The sequence below is a fragment of the Leucoraja erinacea genome, chromosome 6 (assembly GCF_028641065.1).
Source record: "Leucoraja erinacea ecotype New England chromosome 6, Leri_hhj_1, whole genome shotgun sequence".
In the NCBI taxonomy this organism is placed as follows: Eukaryota; Metazoa; Chordata; class Chondrichthyes; order Rajiformes; family Rajidae; genus Leucoraja; species Leucoraja erinaceus.
Genome location: NC_073382.1, coordinates 13788931 through 13814006, shown reverse-complemented (window position 1 = coordinate 13814006; position 25076 = coordinate 13788931). Strand labels below are relative to the sequence as shown.

Genomic DNA, 25076 nt, shown 5'->3' with positions numbered 1-25076 from the left:
GGCACTGTAAGGCAGCAACTCTACCTCTGCGGCACCGTGCCGTCCTGTCCTGTCAAATGTGCGTTATCAATCTCGGGGGGAGGGGCGCGGGGGGCGGTGCGAGGGGCAGTCAGGTTCTCAGTAGTTGTTGGCTTTTAACTGGATCACATAATGTGACCAGCAGTGACAGTCGCAGCACCGATACTGATGATGCTGGTGTTTAACACTCCTGACCTGGTGTTTTGGTCCTTTCCCAGGGTCCTGCCACTGTGGGAGGTGTATATGTGGCTCCCCCCAGCAGTGGTACATTACCGGCGAGTTCTGCGAATGTGACGACCGACAGTGTGATGAATACGAAGGCATCATTTGCACAGGTAATACCTTCCTCCTCCTGGAACCAGACTGTGCCTTACACACTCACGCCTTCTCCCACAACACAGCCAGGGAATAAAGAAAGATTTGCATTTCATCGCACCTTTTCCCCAGCATTTCAAGATGTTTCTTAAGGTTTCTGAGGACCAGAGGACATGGAGTGAAGGTGAAAAGATTTAATAGGAATCTGAGGGATAACTTTTCCACACAAAGGATGGTAAAGCCCCTGTTCCACTTAGGAAACCTGAACAGAAACCTCTGGAGACTTTGCGCCCCCCCCCCAAGGTTTCCGTGCGGTTCCCGGAGATTCCCGGAGGTTTGTGTCAGTCTCCCTACCTGCAACCTCCGACAACCACCTGCAACCTCCGACAACCACCTGCAACCTCCGACAACCACCTGCAACCTCCGACAACCACCTGCAACCTCCGGGAACCGCACGGAAACCTTGGGTGGGGCGCAAAGTCTCCAGAGGGTTGCGTTCAGGTTCCCTAAGTGGGACGGGCATTAGTGTATGGAACAAACTGCCAGATGAGGTAATTGAGGCTGGGACAATCCCAACGTTTTGGAAACAGTTAGACAGGTACAGAGACCAACGCTCTGAGCAATATTCTGGGTGTGGCCACTCAAATAGCTGTACCATTGTACCAATACTTCCCCCTCTTCGAAAGAAAAATAAGGGGCTTACAGATTCTCTTTCTCACCTTCCTTGGTAGTGGAAGCACAGAAGCTCACTCTAAACAGCACCAGAGACACCAGTTCAATCACCTGGACCTCCGGTTATTCGCTGGGCGGAATTTGCATGTCTTCCTGTGACCGCGTGGGTTTTTATCCCGTTGATCTAGGTACCTGTCGCTACTTAGAAAAATGCGGGGTGAGAGGTTAAATGGCCACTGTACATCGCCCCTCGTGTGTCGGCGAATGATAGAATATAGAGAGAGAGTTGAGGAGAATGTGGGGTGTATTAACAGAAAAGAGTTAAAGAATAGGATTAGTGCAAATAGATGATTGATGATCGATAGGGAGCCTATGGGCTGAAAGGCCTGTACCCATGCAGTATATCCATCTAACTATTACTCAGCTCAGAAACGATTTTCAATTCAGCATGTCTGAGGCAGTCAATGTGGGAGAGAAATTCGAAGGTGGTACTCCCTCCTGGAGATGTGATATCAATAACCACACAAAGTGGTTCACACTTGTTCACATGGAGGATGGGATGTATATAGAACTATCTGCCAGAGGAGGTAGTTGAGGCAAGTACCAGAACAACATTTGGGCAAGTGCTTAGCTAGGAAAAGTTTTGAGGGACAAGGGCCAAACACGGGTAAATGGACAAAACATATAGTTAGTCATAGTCATACAGAGTGGAAACAGGCCCACGGCTCAACTTTCCCACACCAATCAACATACCCCATCTACACTAGTCCTACCTGCCTGCATTTGCCCCATACCCCTCTAAACCTATCCTATCCATGTACCTGTCTAATTGTGCTGTCTAGTGCTGGAGTAAGTTTTGGTCTCCTAATCTGAAAAAATACATTCTTGTCATAGAGGGAGTGCAGAGAAGGTTCACCCGACTGATTCCTGGGATGTCAGGACTTTCATATGAAGAAAGACTGGATAGACTCGGCTTGTACTCGCTAGGATTTAGAAGATTGAGGGGGCATCTTATAGAAACTTACAAAATTCTTAAGGGGTTGGACAGGCTAGATGCAGGAAGATTGTTCCCGATGTTGGGGAAGTCCAGAACAAGGGGTCACAGTTTAAGGATAAGGGGGAATTCTTTTAGGACCGAGATGTGAAAAACATTTTTCACACAGAGAGTGGTGAATCTGTGGAATTCTCTGCCGCAGTAGGTGGTTGAGGCCAGTTCATTGGCTATATTTAAGAGGGAGTTAGATGTGGCCCTTGTGGCTAAAGGGATCAGGGGGTATGGAGAGAAGGCAGGTACAGGATACCTAGTTGGATGATCAGCCATGATCATATTGAATGGTGGTGCAGGCTCAAAGGGCCGAATGGCCTACTCCTGCACCTATTTTCTATGTTTCTATGTTTCTACGTAACTCAGCAGGTCAGGCAGCATCTGTGGCGGGAATGGATAGGTGACGTTTGAGGTCAGGACCGTCTTCAGACTGGTAGGATAAATGAGACTAGCTTATCTTGGTCGGCATGGACAAGTTGAGCCGAAGGGCTTGTTTCCACGCCATATGACTCTATGACTGCTGAGACTTCGCCAGCAATGCAGCTGGTGGAAAGTGGCAGATGCATCTCTCATCATAGACAGCATGTGTGAACTTGGAAAGACTCGAGAGGCTGAATTGCAGCTGGTGTGAAGTATAACCTGGTTGATGTTGTCAGAAATCTTCTTGAGATTCAAAACTCATCAAATTCTTCTCTCCCCCGGACCCTTTAGTGGAGGTTGGGTGAGGTGGGTGAGGAGGAGTCATTGGTTTGCAAACTAACTATACCACAAATAGACACAAAATGCTGGAGTAACTCAGCGGGTCAGACAGCATCTCCAGAGAAAATGTATGGGCGATGTTTTGGGTCAGGGCCCTTCTTCAGACTGAAAGTAGGGACAAGGAACTGGAGGTAAGAAAAGGCCAAAACAAAGCAGGGATGGCAACAGATGAACAAGGAAGGGTAGAGCCCACAATGGCCCATTGTTGGCTCAGGAATATATGATAACATAAAGATTCAAGGATGCAACTATGGGCCATTATTGGCTCCACCCTTCTTTGTTCATCTGTTGCCAGTCCTGTTTTTTTCTGACTTTTTCTTACCTCCAGTCTGAAGAAGGGTCCTGACCCGAAACTTCGCCCACCCTTTTTCCGCCAGAAATACTGATTGACCGCTGAGTTACTTCAGCACTTTGTGTCTGTCTTCAGTATAAACGAACATCCGCAGTTCTTGTCTACAAATTAATTATACCACAGTAGTTTCGGAAAAATGAGTTGACCTCAAATCCACAGGTGTCCCTGGTGAGTCAGAGAAATAAGTGACTTTCTTCAGAATGTTCTTTTACCATCATAGCAATTACCAAAGCACTTTACAGCAATTTGTGCACAGCAACCTGCCGCAAACAGCAAAGTGCCAATCAAGTCTTCAAAGGTCATGATTGGGGAAGAGATAATGCTCTATATTGCCATGGATTATTTTACATCCACCTGGGAGAGGAAATGTCTCTTCATCCCTTCAACTGCAGCACTCTCTCCGACTCAAGGAGGCAATGTGATCCATGGAGTCTCAGCTAGTGTTGCTGGGGACCATCCAACAGCTGATGGACTGGCCCAAGGGACGGTGTCAAGAGTCACTACAATAGTTGCAGTGGTGGGGTCTGCAGTTAATTCCCAGGTTCTGGAGACAATGTGGCTGCTTAATGTAGGTCATTGAGTCGTGGGATTATGCGGCATAGAAGTAGGGCTTTCGATTCACCAACCTAGTAACACAAAGTTTAGGTTGAGGGCCGGCACGGTGGCGCAGTGATAGAGTTGCTGCCTTGCAGTGCCAGAGACCTGGGTTCGACCCTGACTATGGCTGCTGTCTGTACGGAGTTTCTACGTTGTTCCTGTGACCGCGTGGGTTTTCTCCGGGTGCTCCGGTTTCCCCCCACACTCCAAAGACATAGATGCTTGCAGGTTAATTGGCTTTGGTAAAAATGGTAAAATTATTCCTAGTGCGTAGTGTGTGCTAGTGTAACAGACAGAGCTGGTTGGCACAGACCTGGTGAGCTGGAGGGCCTGTTTCCGTGCTGTATCGCTAAACTAAACTAATCTAAACGCGATGCTGCCCATTGCACACCGACACTGATCCAATTCCCCAGTACTTGGTCCGTAGTCTCCTGCACCTTGCCGATTCAAGATCTGATCCAGATGGATTTGTGACATTACTGCTTCCACCGTCCTCAGGCAGAAGCTTCCAGTCTCCAGCCACCCTCTGTGTGAAGAAGATCTCCCCTAAGATCTTCTCTAAACCTCCTACCCCTCACCTAACCACTATCTATGGTTTTAGACACGTCGGCCACAGAGAAAGGATTTTTACGATATATCCCTCGCAATTTTATATAGCTCTCAGTCTGCCCCTCAACCTTCTCCACTTTGGAGAAAACAATCCTAGCCTTTCCAGTCTCATCTTATAACTGAAATGCCTCAGTTCAGGCCACATCCTGGTGAATCGCCCCTGCACCCTCTCTAGCACCACCACATCTTTCCCATTCATCCCTGGATAATTGCAGTGTATCTGCCTCTTCCATTGTCCACGTTTAGTTGAAGTTTAGTTTAGAGATGCAGCATGGAAATAGACCCTTCAACCCACATAGTTCACGCTGACCATCTATCATCCATTCTCAAAGGTTGTGTTATCCACCATTTGCATCCACTTCCTGCACACTAGGGGCAATACCTAGGGGCCAGTTAACCTGCAAAGCTGCTCAACTTTGGGATGTGGGAGGAAGCAGGAGAACATGGATGAAATAAGGCAGATTGTGCAAACTCCACACAGACATCACCCGAGGTCAGGATCGAACTCGGGTCTCTGGCGCTGTGAGGCTGCAGCTCTACAGGCTGTGCCAGCTGAGACTCTTCCGACTTTGTTGGGAAGAGGTCCCTCCTGTGTTGGCACAGGAGGGACCTCAATCTCAATGGGGTTGGGTTAGGTAAGGGGGAGGAACAGCCAGACCTGGGCGTCCTTGTACACCGGTCACTGAAAGTTGGCTTACAGGTACAGCAGGCAGTGAAGAAAGCTAATGGAATGTTGGCCTTCATAACAAGAGGATTTCAGTATCGGAGCAAAGAAGTTCTTCTGCAGTTGTGTAGGGCTCTGGTGAGACCACATCTAGAGTATTGTGTACAGTTTTGGTCTTCTAATTTGAGGAAGAACATCCTTGTGATTGAGGCAGTGCAGCGTAGGTACACAAGATTAATCCCTGGGATGGCGGGACTGTCATATGAGGAAAGATTGAAAAGACTAGGCTTGTATTCACTGGAGTTTAGAAGGATGAGGGGGGGAATCTTATAGAAACATATAAAATTATAAAAGGACTGGACAAGCTAGATGCAGGAAAAATGTTCCCAATGTTGGGCGAGTCCAGCACCAGGGGCCACAGTCTTAGAATAAAGGGGAGGCCATTTAAAACTGAGGTGAGAAAAAACCTTTTCACCCAGAGAGTTGTGAATTTGTGGAATTCCCTGCCACAGAGGGCAGTGGAGGCCAAGTCACTGGATTGATTTAAGAGAGAGTTAGATAGAGCTCTAGGGGCTAGTGGAGTCAAGGGATATGGGGAGAAGGCAGGCACGGGTTACTGATAGGGGACTATCAGCCATGATCACAATGAATGGCGAATGGTGCTGGCTCGAAGGGCCGAATGGCCTCCTCCTGCACCTATCTTCTATGTTTCTATGCTGTCATCACATGCAGAGCCAGTTCTAGTTTTAGCCCAGTGCACCTATCCCCATTTGAAGCACCATTATGGGTGCTTTGACCTCACCTGTAAAAGAGAAACAAGCCCCAGCTTGATCAATTTGTGTGAATAATAATCTCTCTCTCAGATTTGAAGGGAATATGGGACCATTTCCATTCACCATCATCAAAACAAAGACAAATAAAGGATAACTCATGCAGGAACAGTGATGCTTCAGTATTAATGTTTCTACTTTAGATTATTTATGTAACCATGACATTGAAATATATAAAGTATTGTACGAAACATTATTGAAATGCTTCTCTGCATGCACAGTACTCACACCTAATAATTTACAGATCAATTTCTGGGAGCCAGGATCGTTTGCTTGTGCCTAATTGATCGTCCATCATTAATTAGGTTCGAGCTTGATTTTCACGGCTACTATTTCAGAAATTAGTTTTCCTGCGTTTGAAAAGGAAATCTTCCTTTGCTAAAATCTGTCATTTTAGGTTGCGAAAGACAGAGGAAGATATGGAGTTGGTGCTCATGAATTGCAAAGAAACTGTGGTCGGCTAGGTCTCAGTGGGCTGAAGGCCCGTTTCAGTGCTGTCTCTGCAAAGACTCAATGTAAAGGCTCTGTAACTATTACACCATTTAATGTCTGAATATGCCTGAAATCCTGTACCTACTTCCCACGTTAAAAGGCAAAGCCCAGTGTCCTTCAAATGATCTTTCTGTGCCGTATTGCCAAATTAGTGCAGCACTGAATTGCCCAGGAGGCAACTAAACGCTCAGCCCCCTGGTCACCCTCTTCCATTAATAGTTTTTATACTGTGGGCTTCACCTTCCAGCCAGCACCATCTCCTCTGCTCTGGCAGAGGTTCCAGGCTTCCTGGACCTGCAGCGGGGCGCAGCCATTAATCTCAGGCTGCTGCCAGACAGACGTTCTGATAATCCTTCATCCCACCAGGGATGGAAGGTTTAAATGGTGCAGCACTGCAAGCTGTATGCAGGTCCGCCCCACATTACGGCAAGTACTGATCCTGAGAAGAGCTCACAACCCGGACAGTTTGCAAGTCAGAAATACGGTTCCCACACAGCAGAAATCCCATAGGAATAGATCAGCCGAAAATGCATTTTAAATCACGATCTCCCTTGTATTAATAAGGATGATATTATCAAATTTAGCCTGTGCCAATCTTGGTGCAATAATGCGACACTTTTAAAAGATCTAGTTTAGTTTAGTTTATTATTGTCACGTGTACCAAGGGACAGTGAAAAGCTTTTGTTTACATACTATCCAGTTAAAGAAAAGGCTACACATGAATGCTATTGATGACTTCATAAAGGACATGAAGATGGCACAGTGACACAGCTAATAGACTTGCCGCCTCTTAGCACCAGAGACTCAGGTTTGCGCCTAACTACAGGACCTGTTTGTGTGGAGTTTGCATGTTCTCCCTGTGACGTGTGGGTTTATTTTGGGTGCTCCAGTTTCCTCCCATATCTCAAAAGACGTGTGGGCTAGTATGTTAATTGGCCTCTTGTCAAATTTTGCCTAATGTGTAGGGAGTGGGTGAGAAAGTGGGCTAACATAGAACCAGCGTGAATAAGTGATCGATGGTTGGTGTGGACTTGATGATATGAAGGGTTTCGTAACTCTGCACTTGAAATTTTAAACAAGGCATTGTGCCCCTAGATAGAATCCATAATATGGATGTGGTGTATCTGGACTTTCAAAAAGTCTTTGACAAGGTCCCACGCAAGAGATTAGTCTGCAAAATTAGAACATTAGGTATTGGGGGTTGGGTATTGACATGGATAGAGAACTGGTTGGCAGACAGGAAGCAAAGAGTGGGAATTAATGGGTCCTTTTCAGAATGGTAGGCAGTGACTAGTGGGGTGCCGCAAAGCTCAGTGCTGGGGCCCCAGTTATTTACAACATATATTAATGACTTCGACGAGGGAATTATCTAATGTGACATATCCAAGTTTGCGGATGACACAAAGCTGGGTGGCAGTGTGAGCTGCGATGAGGATGCTATGAGGCTGCAGGGTGACTTGGATAGGTTGAGTAGTTGGCAGATGCATGGCAGATGCAGTATAATGTGGATAAATGTGAGGTTATCCACTTTCGTGACAAGAACAGAAAGGCAGATTATTATCTAAATGGTGTCAGATTAGGAGAAGGGGAGGTGCAACGAGACCTGGTTGTGCTTGTACATCAGTCACTGAAAGTAAGCATGCAGGTACAGCATGCAGTGAAGAATGCCAATGGCATGTTGGCCTTAATTGCGAGAGGATTTGAGTTTAGGAGCAAGGAGGTCCCACTGCAGTTGTACAGGGCCCTGGTGAGACTGCACCTGGAGTATTGTGTGCAATTTTGGTCCCCTAATTTGAGGAAGGGCATTATTGCTATTGAGGAAGTGCAGCGTAGGTTCACCCAGTTAATTCCCAGGATGGCGGGACTGACATATGATGAAAGAATGGGTCGACTGGGCTTGTATTCACTGGAATTTAGAAGGATGAGAGGAGATCTTATAGAAACATATAACATTCTTAAAGGATTGTACAGGGTAGATGCATGAAAAATGTTCCCGATGTTGGGGAGTCCAGAACCAGGGGTCACAGTTTAAGAATAAGGGTAGGCCATTTACGACTGAGATGAGGAAAAACATCTTCACCCAGAGAGTTGTGAATTTGTGGAATTCTCTGCCACAGAAGACAGTGGATGCCAATTCACTGGATGTTTTCAAGAGAGAGTTAGATTTAACTCTTAGGGCTAAAGCAATCAAGGCATACGGGGAAAAGTAGGAACAGGGTACTGATTTTAGATGATCAGCCATGATCATATTGAATGGCGGTGCTGGCCTACTCCTGCATCTATTTTTCTATTCTATGTTTCCTGGGTCAAACTAATGTTAAAAACAGTTGCTGGCAACATCCCTTCGGTCTCTCAAACACTTGATCGTATGTGCAGGCTGTGCATCAGTCAGGTTAAGCTGGAGAGAACCTGGAGTAATGAGAGAGACAGGTTATTTAACTGCCCCACATCTGCCTCCTCCCACCCCTCCCCATCACCCCATCACCATCTCCCTCCAGTCGCCCTCTCTCTTGTGCATTTATTCAGCTTCCTCTTAAACCCTTCCTCATCAATCTTTTTGTTCATATACCCTTTTAACATGGAGACTGGAACCCACCCAGCGTTACTGCACACAGGCTTGCACCTCAAATCCTAGGATAGAGCTCAAACAAACAGTCCAGAATAATTGAGCTAACCTGCAGTTAAATACCACAATTGTGCATTAATGATTCGCCTGAACTAGTCTGTAGAGATGGCAGTCACTTACTCAATAACCCATTTTATTTGCACCAATTATAACAACTATTACAAAATATAAACCCCTGGCACAGTGTCCTCAGGTAGCAGCAATCCACCAAAGTAGTTCTTTCCCTGGGAACGGCCAATATACAGCTTATCATTGTAATTTTTTTAAAAATAGGAATTCATTAGCATAATATTACATGATTATTCAGCTCTCTGTTGCTGTCAGGAGTGAGGCTGGAGAAGCAGAATTTTCTTTTACTACTCTACGTTGATATAGATGCTGAGAGGATGTTTGCCCAGCTGGGGGTATCTTGAACAAGGTGACATTGTTTCAGAATATGGGTTCATCTATTTCAGGCGGAGATGGTGAGGAATTTCCCTCAGAAAGCGATGCATCTTGGAGATGGAGAATTCTCTACCCCAAAGAGCTATGTAGGCAGAGTCTTTGAATGACAGATGTCTCGACTATGGAGGTGTCTAGGGTTGTGGGGAATAGATCAAGACTCGCGTGTTTCATAGAAACATAGAAAATAGGTGCAGGAGTAGGCCATTCGGCCCTTCGAGCCTGCACTGCCATTCAATATGATCATGGCTGATCATCCAACTCGGTATCCTGTACCTGCCTTCTCTCCATACCCCCTGATCCCTTTAGCCACAAGGGCCACATCTAACTCCCTCTTAAATATAGCCAATGAACTGGCCTCAACTACCTTCTGTGGCAGAAAATTCCACAGATTCACCACTCTTTGTGTGAAAAATGTTTTTCTCATCTCAGTCCTAAAATATTTTCCCCTTATCCTGAAACTTTGACCCCTTGTTCTGGACTTCCCCTACATCAGGAACAATCTTCCTGATGTTTCATTGCCATATGTCACGAAACGGAACAATGAATTTATTATTTGCAGCAGCGCAGCAGATATGTAAACATTGTACTCTGTAAACACCATAATAAATAATAAAAAAGTTCTGTATATATATATATATATATATATATATATAGCAGGAGTGAAGTGAGAGTATGGCCAAAGTGGTGTAGGTCTCTGATGATACTGGCTGCCTTTTTGAGGCAGCGACTCCTGTAGATCCCTTCGATGGTAGGGAGGTCAGTTACTGTGAAGGACTGGGCAGTGTTCACCACTTTTTTCAATCTACTTCGTTCCGGAGCATTCAAGGTGCTGAGCCAGGTCATGCAGCCATCAGTCAATATGGTCTCGACTTGTACACCTACAGAAGTATTCGCTGACATTGCAGAATCTCCTTATTATGCCCCTGTCCCATTTAGGAAACCAGAACGGAAATCTCTGGAGACTTTGCGCCCCACCCAAGGTTTCTGTGCGGTTCCCGGAGGTTTTTGTCAGTCTCCCCGCCTGCTTCCACTACCTGCAACCTCCAGCAACCACCTGCAACCTCCGGGAACCGTATGGAAACCTTGGGTGGGGCGCAAAGTCTCCAGAGGTTTCCGTTCAGGTTTCCTAAGTGGAACAGGGGCATTAATCTTTCCAGGAAGTTGAGGCATTGATGAGTGTTCTTTATGATTGCATCAATGTGCTGGTTCCAGGACAGATCTTCAGAGATGCATGGTCAAGAATTTGAAATGTTTTGATGGATCACATTGTCTGCAAGTTATTGCTGGGTGGAAGAGGCAGTTTCGTTTTCCTTTTCTTTTTATGCTCTAAGCCACTCACTGCAGTAAAAAAAAAAATTCCATTCACTGCTTTCAAAAAAATTACAAATGTTATTGGATCTTAGTGTAGCTTCTGGCTACAGCTTAGAGACCAAGTCTGGAAAACCTGCGCCATCACTCTACTGAAAATAAGATCCAAACATTTAGACATAACCTACACAAGGTTTTACCAATCAATTACACAGCAATCAAATAGCTTGCTTCATCTGATACCCAGTACCAGATCAATGCACTGCCACTATTGATTCCTGTACTGAATGTGCCAAGAACTACAAATGGACTTCAGTGAAGGATTGCAAATCCAATTTTAAATTGCTTTACAAACTTGATAGCCTCTGAAATATCAAACGACTAAAAACTGTCACAAGAAATTAGAAATGGTGAAACTGGTAAAGCTTAGGTCAACTGTGAAGGAAATGTACTCTGAAGAAAAGTCATCATCCTGAAACTATGTTTCTCTCCACTCTGATGCTGCCCGACCTGCTGAGTATTTCCATTCTCTCCATTTTTAAAAATCTCCTCCTCATCCTTACTTTGACAAGCTGCAGAATATCAGAGTGCAAACTCCGGGGATGATATGCTGGAACTTGCTGGGAGGTGTGGGCAATGACATGCCATTCATGTACTCACTGTAAGTTCATAAGTTCTAGCAACAGAATTAAGCCATTCGGCCCATCGAGTCTACTCCACCATTCAATCATGGCTGTTCGATCCTTCCCTCTCGACCCCATTCTCCCGCCTTCTCCCCATAGAAACATAGAAAATAGGTGCAGGAGTAGGCCATTCGGCCCTTCGAGCCTGCACCTCCATTCAATATGATCATGGCTGATCATCCAACTCAGTATCCTGTACCTGCCTTCTCTCCATACCCCCTGATCCCTTTAGCCACAAGGGCCACATCTAACTCCCTCTTAAATATTGCCAATGAACTGGCCTCAACTACATTCTGTGGCAGAGAATTCCAGAGATTTACCACTCTCTGTGTGAAAAATGTTTTTCTCATCTCAGTCCTAAAACAATACTAGATTGAAGATGCTGACGATTGAGGTAACCAACTGGAATTCTACCATTGTTCAATGGCTATTCGTTGTTTGTACCTGCCTTTGAAATTAATTTATCAACAGAATGAACTTTAGAGGTAATGAACAACATGCAAATATCAAAAGAGTGTATTTGGCATTGCAGAATGTGAATACATTTCAAAGGCTTTATAGTATTAATTTGTAAAATGGAAAATTCATAGCAATGTTAGTGAACAGGACTCAAACATAGGATAGAAACATAGAAACATGGAAAATAGGTGCAGGAGTAGGCCATTCGGCCCTTCGCCATTCAATATGATCATGGCTGATCATCCAACTCAGTATCCTGTACCTGCCTTCTCTCTATACCCCCTGATACATTTAGCCACAAGGGCCACATCTAACTCCCAATGAACTGGCCTCAACTACCTTCTGTGGCAGAGAATTCCAGAGATTCACCACTCTCGGTGTGAAAAATGTTTTTCTCATCTCGGTCCTAAAAGATTTCCCCTTTTTCCTTAAACTGTGACCCCTTGTTCTGGACTTCCCCAACATCGGGAACAATCTTCCAGCATCTAGCCCGTCCAACCACTTAAGAATTTTGTAATGGGGTCACTTCCGGGTCACTGCTCGTGCGGTCGACCGGTCGGTGCAGAGAGTAGCTTTGAATGTTTGTCTCTTCGTTACGTTACGTTACGTTACGTGAGTTGCGAGAGTGTTTTGTTTCGTTTTAAGTACATCGGGTATCGATTGACGGCTAATTGCTGCTGTATAGTTCAGTACTTTCGTGGTGTGTTTGTGTGGGCACTGCCACTACCTCACGCACACACACACACCGGACCAACGAGCTAACGTTAATTAGCCAGCTAGCTTCTTGCGTTCACTGCTTCAAAGTATGGACTTCACATGGACACTATGGACTCTTATGCTTCTACTGTTCGTCTTGGATTATCTGCCCACTGCATCATATGGATATACTCTTCCAGACAACCAACGGATTACTTACTGCAGGGACTTTTTACTTCAGCTGCAATTACACTCTCACCAAGCCCCTGCCTTAGACAAGTTGCCGAAGGAGCTACAATGTAAACTCCCAACCGACCGGACAGGCGCCCTGCACAACATTAGAGAGAAGGTAACGAGACGGGGGAGGAAGAAGAAGGGTGGAATTAAAGCAAGACTTAGGCGAGGAGAAAGTAAGCACCGTGCACTTCCCTCAGTGATCCTTGCTAATGTGCGCTCATTGTGTAACAAGACTGATGAACTGCAAGCTAACGTTTTTCACATGTATGAATACCGGACTGCTTCCATTCTTGCTTTCACTGAAACATGGCTGACTGGGAGTGACAACAATGACAGCATGCACATAGATGGCTTCGGGTCTCCTGTAAGGATAGACCGTGATACTGAACTGACTGGCAAGCACCATGGCGGTGGTGTCTGCCTCTACATCAATCCACGCTGGTGCAAAACAGTTGTTGTCAGAGAAGAACTGTGCAACCCTGACATTGAACTCTTGGCTGTCTCCCTGCATCCCTTCTACCTTCCCAGGGAATTCCCACAACTGTTTTTCATTCTGGTTTATATCCACCCCAGAGCAAGTGCATCCACTGCTACGGAACATATAAGAAATATGCTCGACAGACTCGAACTGATATCTCCGGACGCCCCCAAATTCATCATGGGTGACTTCAATCACTGTTCAATTGACAAATCACTTAAAGGATTCTACCAGTATGTCAACAAGTCCATTTGTTCGGCATGGACTTGTAGGGCCGAGATGGCCTGTTTCCGTGCTGTAATTGTTATATGGTTAACTGTGCCACCCGTCTAGGGAAAACACTGGACAAATGCTATGGGTCAGTCCCAGACGCCTACAGAGCCGTCTCCCTCCCTCCCCTAGGCTCTGCTGACCACAGCAGCATACTGCTCGTTCCTGCCTACACACCTGTGGTAAAGAGAACAGAGAAAGTCATCAAGGACATCAAACAGTGGACACCGGACAGTATTGACAGGCTTCAAGGGTGTTTTGAAACCACAGACTGGAATACCCTCACATCCTCCTCCACCAACATCAGTGAGCAAGCGGATATAGTCTCAGCATACATCATTTTCTGTGTAGACAATATTATCCCCTCCAAGAAAGTCACAATCTTCCCTAACAATAAACCCTGGGTGACTAAAGATCTAAAAAACATATTGAATAAGAAAAAGAGAACATGTTTTACCTGATGACTCCGGCCTCAACATCAACATATCAGAGGTGGTGAGAGCCCTCAAAAGGACTAAAAAGAACACAGCTCCAGGGCCAGACAACATCTGTGGGCGGATCTGTGGGCACTGTGCTGAGCAGCTGGGAGGTGTGTTCCAGCATCTGTTCCAGGGCTCTTTGACCAGCAGCACAATCCCCGCGATGTGGAAAAACTCAACAGTGATTCCCATCGCAAAGAAGGGCACCACCAAGGTCCTGAATGACCTTAGACCGGTGGCTCTCACCTCCCTGATCATGAAGGCCATGGAGAGGATCATCAAGGGGCACATCACCAAGGCAACTGGCTCGATGATGGATCCATTGCAGTTTGCTTACCAGGCTGGCAGGGGTGTCGATGACGCAAAAATATTCATCTTAAACACCATCCATAAGCATCTGGAAATCCCCAAGGCCACAGCCAGACTTCTGTTTGCAGACTTCTCATCAGCATTCAACACCATGCAGCCACATATTTTGGCTGAGAAGCTCATCACCCGCTTCCACCTCAACCACCAACTCACTCTGTGGATTATAGACTTCCTCACCAACAGATCACAGAGGGTGTTGGTGAACCACACCTTGTCCGACACCCTCTTCACCTTCACTGGCTCTCCACAAGGCTGTGTCCTTTCCCCACTTCTCTTCATTCTCTACACTGATGACTGCAGATCCACCCAGCCAAACTGCCACTTTGTAAAATTTGCTGATGACACAGTTCTCCTGTCTCTGCTTCCCAGCCACACACAACATCACAGCTCAGCCCTGCAGGACTTTATAATATGGTGTGAAAAGTCTTGTCTTGAGCTAAATATAAGCAAAACCAAGGACATGATTGTGACTTTCCCCCCCCCCCCCCCACAGAGACAGATGGCTGAGGCAGCCACCACTATCATCCAGCAAGTCAGTGGAGATAGTGGAGGTATACAAATACCTGGGAACAGCCTTCGGCAACCTGCTAAGGTTTTCCTCTAACATAGAGGAAATCCTTAAAAAGTGCCATCAGAGACAGTACCTACTCAGGAAGCTGAAGTCATTTGGGATTAACAAAGACATTCTCACCACATTCTACTACGCATTCATTGAAAATGTAATAACCTTCTCTTTCACTAGCTGGTTCCACTCCATCACCCTGCAAAACAGAAACCGCCTGTTGAATGTGGTCAAGGTCTGCTCAAAAATCATTGAGCAGCCCGTCCGAACTCTCACTGCCCTATGCGACCAACAGTCTGTAAAGTTAACACGCAGGGTTCTTCAGGACCCCTCTCACATCCTGTTTCCTGAGTTTGAGTGGCTCCCCTCAGGATGCAGACTCCGCTGTCCGGGTTGCCGGACACAGAGGAGGAAGGCAACCTTCATCCCCAGGGCTGTCCAGCTTTTTAATGCTGATCACTGACTCATGAACATATGAAATGAAATAACCTTCTATATGCACTTTTTAATTGAAGCACTTAGGAAGCACTTTAAAAACTATTACTATGTGTTGAATGTTGATGTGCGGTGTGTGTTGTGTGATTGTGCAGTGTGTCTGTGAAATGCGTGTGCTGGTTGATTGTGCAGTATGCGTGCTGCTTATGTTTGTTGATTGTGTCCATTTTTAAAAAGCTACTGTAATGCGCCCTTTTAAATTGCCCCTCGGGGATGAATAAAGTGCTTTGAATTGAATAAAATAAGTTTCTATAAGATCCCCCCTCAATCTTCTAAATTCTAGCGAGTACAAGCTGAGTCTATCCAGTCTTTCTTCATATGAAAGATCTTTCTTCATAACCCATGACACCCGTACTGATAAAGAATCTGTCAATCCACAAGGGTCAGGAAGTTTGGAATTTTCACATGAACTCGAAGCCTCCAGACTTCGTACCGGATTAGATTGCCCATTGGAACAGCGAGCCCTCTCATTGTAAGGGTGTTAGGGGTTATGGAGGGAAGGAGAATGGGGCTGAGAGGGAAATAGATCAGCCATGATTGAATGGCGGGGTAGACTTGATGGGCTGAATGGCCTAATTCTGCTCCTAGATCTTATGAACATAAACCTATGAACTCATTGGATCAGTGAGTCCACTCCCTGCAACAGTGATCCCTCTCCCTGGAACAGAGCCTTTTATTGAAACAGTGCACTTTTAAAAGTGTACACAGAATGGCAAGGACAAGGTAACTTACAACTATATAAATTATTTGTGTTTCTTTTCAATTGTCTAATGTATTTTGAAGCAAATCAATATTTAAAACAATTCTCTCAATAATTTTAAATTAAAAAATAAAGTTTTTGCATGTGAAGATGTCGAGTCCTCGGCAGTTTCGACAACTGGTAAAGCTGAAGAGAAGGCTTTGCCGACTGTCAAAAGTTTATTGAGAATCGAGCTTCCTCTGGCTTGTTCATAGACCCCGATGATATCACATCCTCACCATGTAGGAAGATACAGTGGCACTAATCATCAAATCAATGTCAGAGTAAGCGCAAGGTTTTTGACTTTACTTTAGACTTTAGAGACACAGCTTGGGAACAGGCCCTTTAGCCCATGGAGTCTGCACTGACCAGTGATCACCCTGTACATTGGCATTATCGTACACACCAAGGACAATTTACAATATTAACAAAGCCAATCAACCTACAAACCTGTAAGTCTTTGGAGTGTGGGAGGAAACCGGAGCACCCGGAGAAAACCCATGCAGTCACAGGCAGAATGTACAGAGCAAGCCCCCAGCAATATGGCTGGATGTTCTGCTTCCCAGTAAAGATGGATGAGGGATGAAGATTTTTGCAACGGATTGGTGTTGGTTATGACTGGTGCCATTATCCAACATGCTTATTAGACCATGTGACATAGGAGCAGAATTAGGCCATTTAGCCCATCGGGTCTGCTCCACCATTCAATAATTTTCCCCTCTGATCATCATTGTCCAGCCTTCCTGCTATAATTCGACTCCTTTACAAATCAATAATCAGTCACCTCTTGAATTTATTCAGGTATACTTGCTTTGAGGAATGTGAAACATTGATAATAATCTAGAGCTTGAGTTCAATAAGGTTACGAGGGAGATGGGCTGAGAAAGAAAGAAATGTTTCCCCGTCACTTAGTTGCTAGAACATTGACCAGCCAACATATTGGATCTTCAAGAACCTCATTTCAAATGTGGCGGAAAACTTTCAGTTCGGAATGTCTTGCCCGATGCCGTTTCAAAACAAGGCCAACTACACAGAAAGATCTTTGGTTGATTGTAAAGATAATGAAAAATTGGCCTGGAATCTCCTCTCATGCCATGGTTGGTAAACCATGATAACATTTCCTCCATAATTGCCATATGACATTGAATCAACATTTCCTGACTACCTTGTAAAGCAGGAGAATTTAGCTCTAAAAGGCACCAAGATTCAGGGCTCTGGAGAGGGCAGATAAAATAATTCACATGTCCCAACATTTAAGCACATAATATGCAATTACAAATTCTTTCCACTTTTTAATGGAATCAATTTCCAGAATGCATGAATACATTAATAAAATATAGAAAGTCTGTGTTTCACACAGGTGAAATAAACAGCTTGCTTAAAATCACAACTTTGACAAGCTCAACAGTGTCTGAGAAGATGGCTGTATATTTGTGTCCCCGTTCAAGCTAACTGCAAGAGCAGGAAGCACACTGTTGTCTTCCACAGTGCTTGTTGTGCCTCTGTAGACAGATTGTGGGGATTACAGTTCCAAGGCTCCGTCCACTACAATGTAAACTGTTGAGGGAATGCTGTATGAAGGAAAGGCTACACTGTCAGAGCATGGGCTTTTAAAACGGATTCACCCACTGCACACCATTAGACGCTGAAAATCCCCTGTTATAAGTTAATTGGTTATAATAAATGCATTGGGATGTCCTAAAACTCTGAAACTGCTGATGCGACTTTTACTGTGAATGGAAGGCATTCATACTGAAGAGTAGAATAAGATTTTGGCAGATGTTTCAGTGAAGGTTGAGAGTTCAGCAGCATGATAAAAGTACTTAATTTTCCTTGAATTTATCACTCAAAATTGGCTTAACTTTGTATGTGAACTAAAGTGTGAATGAAATATGGAGATATAATCACCTCAAAGTGGCTTAAAATAGGTCAGAAATGTTTCATTAACGACGAAAAAAATCACCTTATTTGATTTGAGACACAAGAAAATGTATATGCTAGAATCTTGAGCAAGACTCAAAGTGCTGGAGGATCTCTGCGGGTCAGGCAGCATCTGTAGAGGGAATAGACAAATGATGTTTCAGGTTGGGACCCTTCTTCGGACCAAGTGCTGGAAGAACTCAGCAGGTCGGGCAGCATCTGTGGAGGGATTGGACAGATGGCTCTATGGGTCGGGAGCCTTCTTCAGACTGTTCTCCAATCCGAAGAAGTGTCCTGAGTCAAAACGTCATCTGTCCACTTCCTCCACAGATGCTGCCTGATCCGCTGAGTTCATCAAGCACTTTGTGTCATGCACCTAGTTTGATGAGTTTTCAACTCCTCTGAGCCCTTGCTGCAGTTCGCTGTGACCTCCATCACTGTGTCCCTTTCAGAAACTTGTCCAAATACGGGACATCCCTGCAAAACACTTTCAGTTAAACCTTTAGGAACCTGTGTGGGAGGTGGCGTGGCCTTTCAAAAACTCTACAAGATGAAGAGAGGTGAACGACACTTGAAAATTATGAATGGGAAATTGCATCATTATAGAATAGTCCATCTGAGAAATGCTTTAATGATATACTGCAATTTGCAATAGATTTATTGCAGAATTTTGTAGGTGGCCTTATGTGACATTTCAACTGGAAAAATGAAAATGTAGTTAACTATTTAATGACATTCAGTTAAATATTCATTGGAACCAGAAATCAGGCAGGAACGCAAATGGCAGATGCATTCATGATTTCAATTATAATGCAACTTTCCTGGAGAGTTAATATCTTTCATCCAAACATCATTGAAAGCCTCAGAGTCGTGACTATAATTATTTGTAAAGTACATTTTGTACATGCAATGATTTTCCAGATCACTTTGAAAAGGCACATATATATCTTGGTGTAAGTCGACTACACTGCTGGAGCACCACAGTGGTACACGTTTAGTACAGCTACTGCCTCACAGGTCCATCGACTCGAGTTTGATCCTGACCTTGGTTGCTGCCTGTGTGGAGTTTGTATGTTCTCCATGTGGCCATGTAGGTTTCCTCAGGGTTCTCTAGTTTCCTTGCGCATCCCAAAGACATGCATTAACCCAAAGGTTAATTTAACACTGTATTTTGCCCCCCTCAGTATGTTGTAGAAGAGGTGTAGAATCTGAAAGAGTTGATGAGTATGTGGGGAGAAAAAAACAGGATCAGTCTGAAGAAGCGTCCCAACCAGAAACAATTCAGTCAAATGACCATTTCCCTCCACAGATACTACCTGATCTGCTGAGTTCCTCCAGCACTTTTGCCTTTACTCAAGATTCCAGCATCTGCAGTCTCTTGTATCCCCAAATGGGATTAGTGTAGCCTAAGTACAAACAAGTGGGCGATGGCCAGCGTGGACTCATTGGGTCAAACTGTCTGTTTGTGCTATATCCCTTTATAGTCATTACAGTGGATTTTCTTCCCCCTAAAAACACAACTGTTGCTGGAAAAACATGTCAAAAACACATAATCTAGTCAGATTAGTACATGAGACAAAAAATAGAAAGGGCAATTCAGTCAGATGTCCCAGAAATTCTCTAGATCTGGGCAAACGCGGGGAAGGTAGAATATGTGCAGTATGTAAATAGAAAAAGACTAGCAAAAGTTAATGTGCGGCCCTTGCACATTGATGCAGGAGAAATTATATTGCTGAGTGGGAAGTGGCAGGGAAGCTAAACAAATATTTTGTATCTCTCTTCATAAAAGAAGATAAGAAACTCTCCTAGAAATAGCAGGACTAATGAGAATGAGAATGAGAATGAATGTGAAGCAGAAAGATATTAGCATTCGTTAATAAAAATGGGATTAGGGAATATTTGGGCCAAAAATCCAATAAAAACCCTGTATCTGATAATCTGCATCCTAAAGTTTTGTAAACTGTCAGCTGAAGAAACACTGGATGCAATTGTTCATCATCTTCCCAAATTCTGTAGATTCTAGCATGGACCACACATTCTGGAAGGTGGGAAAATATAATCCAATTGTATAAGAAAGTAGATCAAACAAAACAGGGAAATGTGGATCAGAGGTCATGAAAATGTTGGAATCTATTATGAAAGAAGTACTAACACCACTTACATAATAAGAATAGAATTTTACAGCATCAGCTTGGGAAAGGGAAATTACGTTTGACAAATTTATTAACATTTTTAATGGTGTAAAAAGGGGAAAGTGGTGAAAGTGATGCATTTAGATTTACATAAAGCCTTTGATAAAGGGCCACAAAAGAGCACATGGATTTGGGGTAAAGCACTTGCGGGGACTGAGGGTGGTTTGTAGTGGACAGAAAAGAGGGAGTAGGAATAAAGAGGACAGGTTGGGTTGGGAAGCTTTGACTAGTGAGGCGTACTGCAATTAGATTTCCAGGAGGCAGTTGTGGGAAATAAAAGCTCATGATAGAGTGATATAGAGTGTGTAAACAGCCGGCCAAAATGCGCCATCTACACTAGTCCCACCTGCCTGTGTTTGGTCTATATGCCTCTAAACCTATGCTATCCTATGATGTAGGGATGCATTGTTCACATTTTGGAGAAGCTTTACTAGATTAATACGTGGAATGACTGGGTTGTCCATTGTGGGAAAGTTGGACAGGCGAGGGTCGTATCTGCTGGACTTTTGAAGAGTGCGAGGGGACTGTATTGAAACATATAAGAGCCTGAGGGGTGTTGACAGGGTGGTTGTGAAGAGGATGTTCCCACATGTGGTCACTCGCTAGAATTTGGAAGATTGAGGGGGGATATTATAGAAACGTACAAAACTTTTAAGTGGTTGGACAGGCTAGATGCAGGAAGATTGTTCCCGATGTTGGGGAAGTCCAGGACAAGGGGTCACAGTTTAAGGATAAGGGGAAAATCTTTTAGGACCGAGATGAGAAAAAAAAAAATTCACACAGAGAGTGGTGAATCTCTGGAATTCTCTGCCACAGAAGGTAGTTGAGGCCAGTTCATTGGCTATATTTAAAAGGGAGTTAGATGTGGCCCTTGTGGCTAAAGGGATCAGGAGGTATGGAGAGAAGGCAGGTACAGAATACTGAGTTAGATGATCAGCCATGATCATATTGAATGGCGGTGCAGGCTCGAAGGGCCGAATGGCCTACTCCTGCACCAATTTTCTATGTTTCTATGTTCTAAAGTAAGAGTTGCAGATTAGAGATAAGGCAAAATCTTTTCTTTCAGAGATTTGTGGGTCGTTGGATATTTTTAAAGTAGAGATGTAGGTTCCTAACAAGTGAGGGTGTGAGATGTTACCAGTGATAGGCAGGAAGGTGGAGCAGAAGATACAGTCACACCAGCCATGCCCATAAGGAGCTAACATGAAGGGGCAAACGCCTTGCCTTGGCAAGGCCACCAGCATAATCAAGGACCAGTCTTCCTCTGCTCCCCTGGTCTCCCTCTGCTCCTCTCTCCCATCAGGCAAAATGCACAGAATTTTGAAAAAACATACTTGCAGGCTCAGGGATAGTTTCTTCCCAGTTGTTATCAGGCAACTGAACCGTCCTCTCACCAGCTAGAGTGTGGTCCTGGCCTCCCATCTACAGTACCTCATTGGAGACCTTTGAATGATCTTTTATCGGTCTTCAATGTTATATCTTGCACCAAATGTTCATCTATAGTCTTTTCTTTGACAAGATAGTATGCAAACAAAAGCTTTTCACTGCACCTTGGTACACGTGATAATAATTAAACTAAACTGAACTAAACTAAACTGAACTAAACAAAACTAAAATGGCTTCAACTTCCCAAAGACGGCTCAACTGCAGAATTATAATGAATCAGATCATATATAGGTTGAACTAGTTAGGTCTTTATTCTTTGGAGCGCAGAAGGTTAAGGGGGGACTTGATAGAGGTCTTTAAAATGACGAGAGGGTAGACAGAGTTGACGTGGATAAGCTTTTTCCATTGAGAGTAGGGAAGATTCAAACAAGAGGACATGACTTGAGAATTAAGGGACAGAAGTTTAGGGGTAACATGAGGGGGAACTTCTTTACTCAGAGAGTGGTAGCTGTGTGGAATGAGCTTCCAGTGGAGGTGGTGGAGGCAGGTTTGATTTTATCATTTAAAATTAAATTGGATAGGTATATGGATGGGAAAGGGATGGAGGGTTATGGTCTGAGTGCAGGTGGATGGGACTAGGGGAAAATAAGTGTTCGGCACGGACTTGAAGGGCCGAGATGGCCTGTTTCTGTGCTGTAATTGTAATATGGTTATATATGGTTATATGGTTATATGGTCAATGTGTGGAAGGGTTGGATCTTCTTTCTTAATCATGTTCATCCTCTCATTGTCAATGGATACCATTACCTCAGTTGACCTTTAGCACCTTTCCCAAAGTGCATTGTACTGAACGGTTTCCTGGGTACTTTTCAGAGGTGTCCCCTTGCAGCCTGTCTGGAGTCACATTTGAGTCAGACCAGGTGGCGGAATTACTTGAATAAAGGACCAGATGGATTTCCACAACAACTTTGTAGTTTTACAGTCAATATTATCATAGTTGGATCTTATCACCGGTAAATGTAGCTGAGTTTAAGTTCCACAGCTGTTGTGCAGGATTTGAACTTGTGTATTCAGATGATAGTCCGATCCTCTGGAATAATGGTTCACGCTTAACCATTCTGCTACTGTTTCCCATGATTTCAATAACACGCTGTCCCATTAAGAAGCATAAAACACTGGATGCAGTAAATGGAAATCTTTGAATCGGCAATTAATTCATATCTTGAAATTCCAGCCGGTCAGGCAGCATCTGTGACGATGGAAATCGGCAGTTTCCTGTTTGTTTTTTTATTTTGGACTTCTGGAGACGCTGGTCTGCGCTATAATTACAACACTGATGCTGTCTCGTTGCAGGCAATGGCGTGTGCAACTGTGGAATCTGTGACTGCTGGGATGAATGGACTGGGAATGCCTGTGAGATCTGGATTGGGGGATTGGAGAGCTTCTGAAGGTTCAACGGGAACAGCAAAAGGTGCTTTAATTTCTACCACGGATGATTAAGGATATTTTGATATGCACTGCACTCACCAATAACCATCTGCACTTGCTAATGCTTCCATTTTAGGACTGTTACTCGCCAGCAGCCATGTACTGGAAGAAGATACCGGTTTCACCAACACCACAGCCTAAGTGGCAAGATGACCTTTAATAATAAATAGTTATTGGCCTGGGAAATCTGACAAGCATATTACTGTCGGGAATGATGCATTTTAATGACTAGCTTCAGTAACGTATAAGCTGCACATACGTAGGCAAACAGTTTCCTTGTATACAATGCAAAATGCCTAGGAATTGAGGTCACAAAGGTCACGTGTTATTCAGGTTATTATTAAATGAGCAAATGGCTAATTACGAGGATATACCGTTGACAGTAAATCTGTAAATGGCTCAGAGTTTCGACTGATCTACAAATAACTGGAGCAATAAACACAGATTCCTACAGTGGCTGACGGTCGTTGATTAAGTGTTTAAACGACACCTATAGCTTCCTAATATTGTCTGCCTTTAAGCGTGCATTTATAAAGATTTATTTACACTTTGAATAAAATGAATGACACTTTTAAGCAAATCGGTGAGCCTCTCTGGTTTCTAAGCAATTCCAAGACATCGATTCACTTGCACGATGACAGATTATTTTAAAAAAAAGGTAATTTTCTTCATTAAAATTCTTTAAAAATAACTCTGTTCAAGCTATATGATAAAATGATGTTGCCAGCTACATCACAAGTGACGCAACATTGCACATAAACCTGTCCTTTGGGTTGCTTCAAAGTAACATATCGTACACGGACAATCCCTTTTAAAAATTTCCATTTATTAAGAATAATTATGTGCTTTTATTGGTAACTGCTATTTTTAGAATCCATCTTTCTGATGTTACTAATGGGTTCCAACAGTTTTTATGATCTGTGGATTACCAAAGCACTTTGCAGCCTCACGCAGGAATCTTTTGAAGTGTACTCATCATCGCGAGGGTGTAGGGGACATTGCAACAATTGTACACAACAATTGTACACACACTGTGATTATAATCAGATCATCGGTTTTAGGTGATGCTGACAGAGGGACACATATTGGCCTGTAAAGCGAATGACATTTAATCTCCTGCCTCCATCACATGACCAAGGAGGCATTGATTAGTTAGTGTTTAAGAAAGAACTGCAGATGCTGGAAAATCGAAGGTACACAAAAAAGCTGGAGAAACTCAGCGGGTGCAGCAGCATTCATGGAGCGAAGGAAAAAACCTGAAGAAGTGTTTCGGCCCGAAACGTTGCCTTTTTCCTTCGCTCCATAGATGCTGCTGCACCCGCTGAGTTTCTCCAGCTTGTTTGTGTACTCACCAATGATTGGTTGTTTTGAAGGATCACCATTTTATGAAAGCCAATCTGTAAACATGAACTAGAAGCAGAAAACACTGCAAACATTCGGCAGGTCAGGCCAGTGTTTGTGACGTCGTGAGGAGAGAAAAGCAGAACTAATATCTGATGAAGATCAAAGACTTGAATCGATAATAACTCTCCTTGTCCCTCCACAGACACTGCCTGACCTGCTGAGTGTTTGCAGCATATTTTGTTTCTAGTTCATGTTTACAGATTGGCTTCACAAAAAGCTGATTGAAACACTTAATCAATGCCACCTCGCTCCTCTGGCATTTTCTGGCCTGATTTCAGATTTTTAGCAACTGCAGTTCTTTTGATTTTAATCGATCTTTAAGCATGCTTTATTTGATTTCACATCTGAAAAGCCTCGCCTATTAAAATGAAACATCATTTCTGGAGGGACACCTCAGGCAGATCTACTCTCTGAAGATCGAACATTAGAAGTAAAATATGGTGGAGGCATCTGGCCCATGAAAGAATTTCCAAATAGCCCACAGTCCT

At 44.0% G+C, this 25076-nt stretch overlaps 1 protein-coding gene across 2 annotated transcripts in view; it reads left to right on the top strand.

Moving 5' to 3' along the window:
• The window catches only part of itgbl1 (integrin, beta-like 1), a 154139-nt gene extending 130375 nt beyond the window's left edge, over window positions 1-23764 (top strand). The window contains exons 10-12 of one of the 2 annotated variants that reach the window (XM_055636650.1): window positions 237-353; window positions 23050-23167; window positions 23261-23764. In XM_055636650.1, the coding sequence (XP_055492625.1) occupies window positions 237-353; window positions 23050-23144 (212 nt within the window). In that variant the 3' untranslated portion in view covers window positions 23145-23167; window positions 23261-23764. Of the gene's footprint in view, window positions 1-236; window positions 354-23049 lie in introns of both variants that reach the window. The other variant, XM_055636649.1, reaches the window with a different exon arrangement.
• Window positions 23765-25076: the final 1312 nt, after the last annotated feature.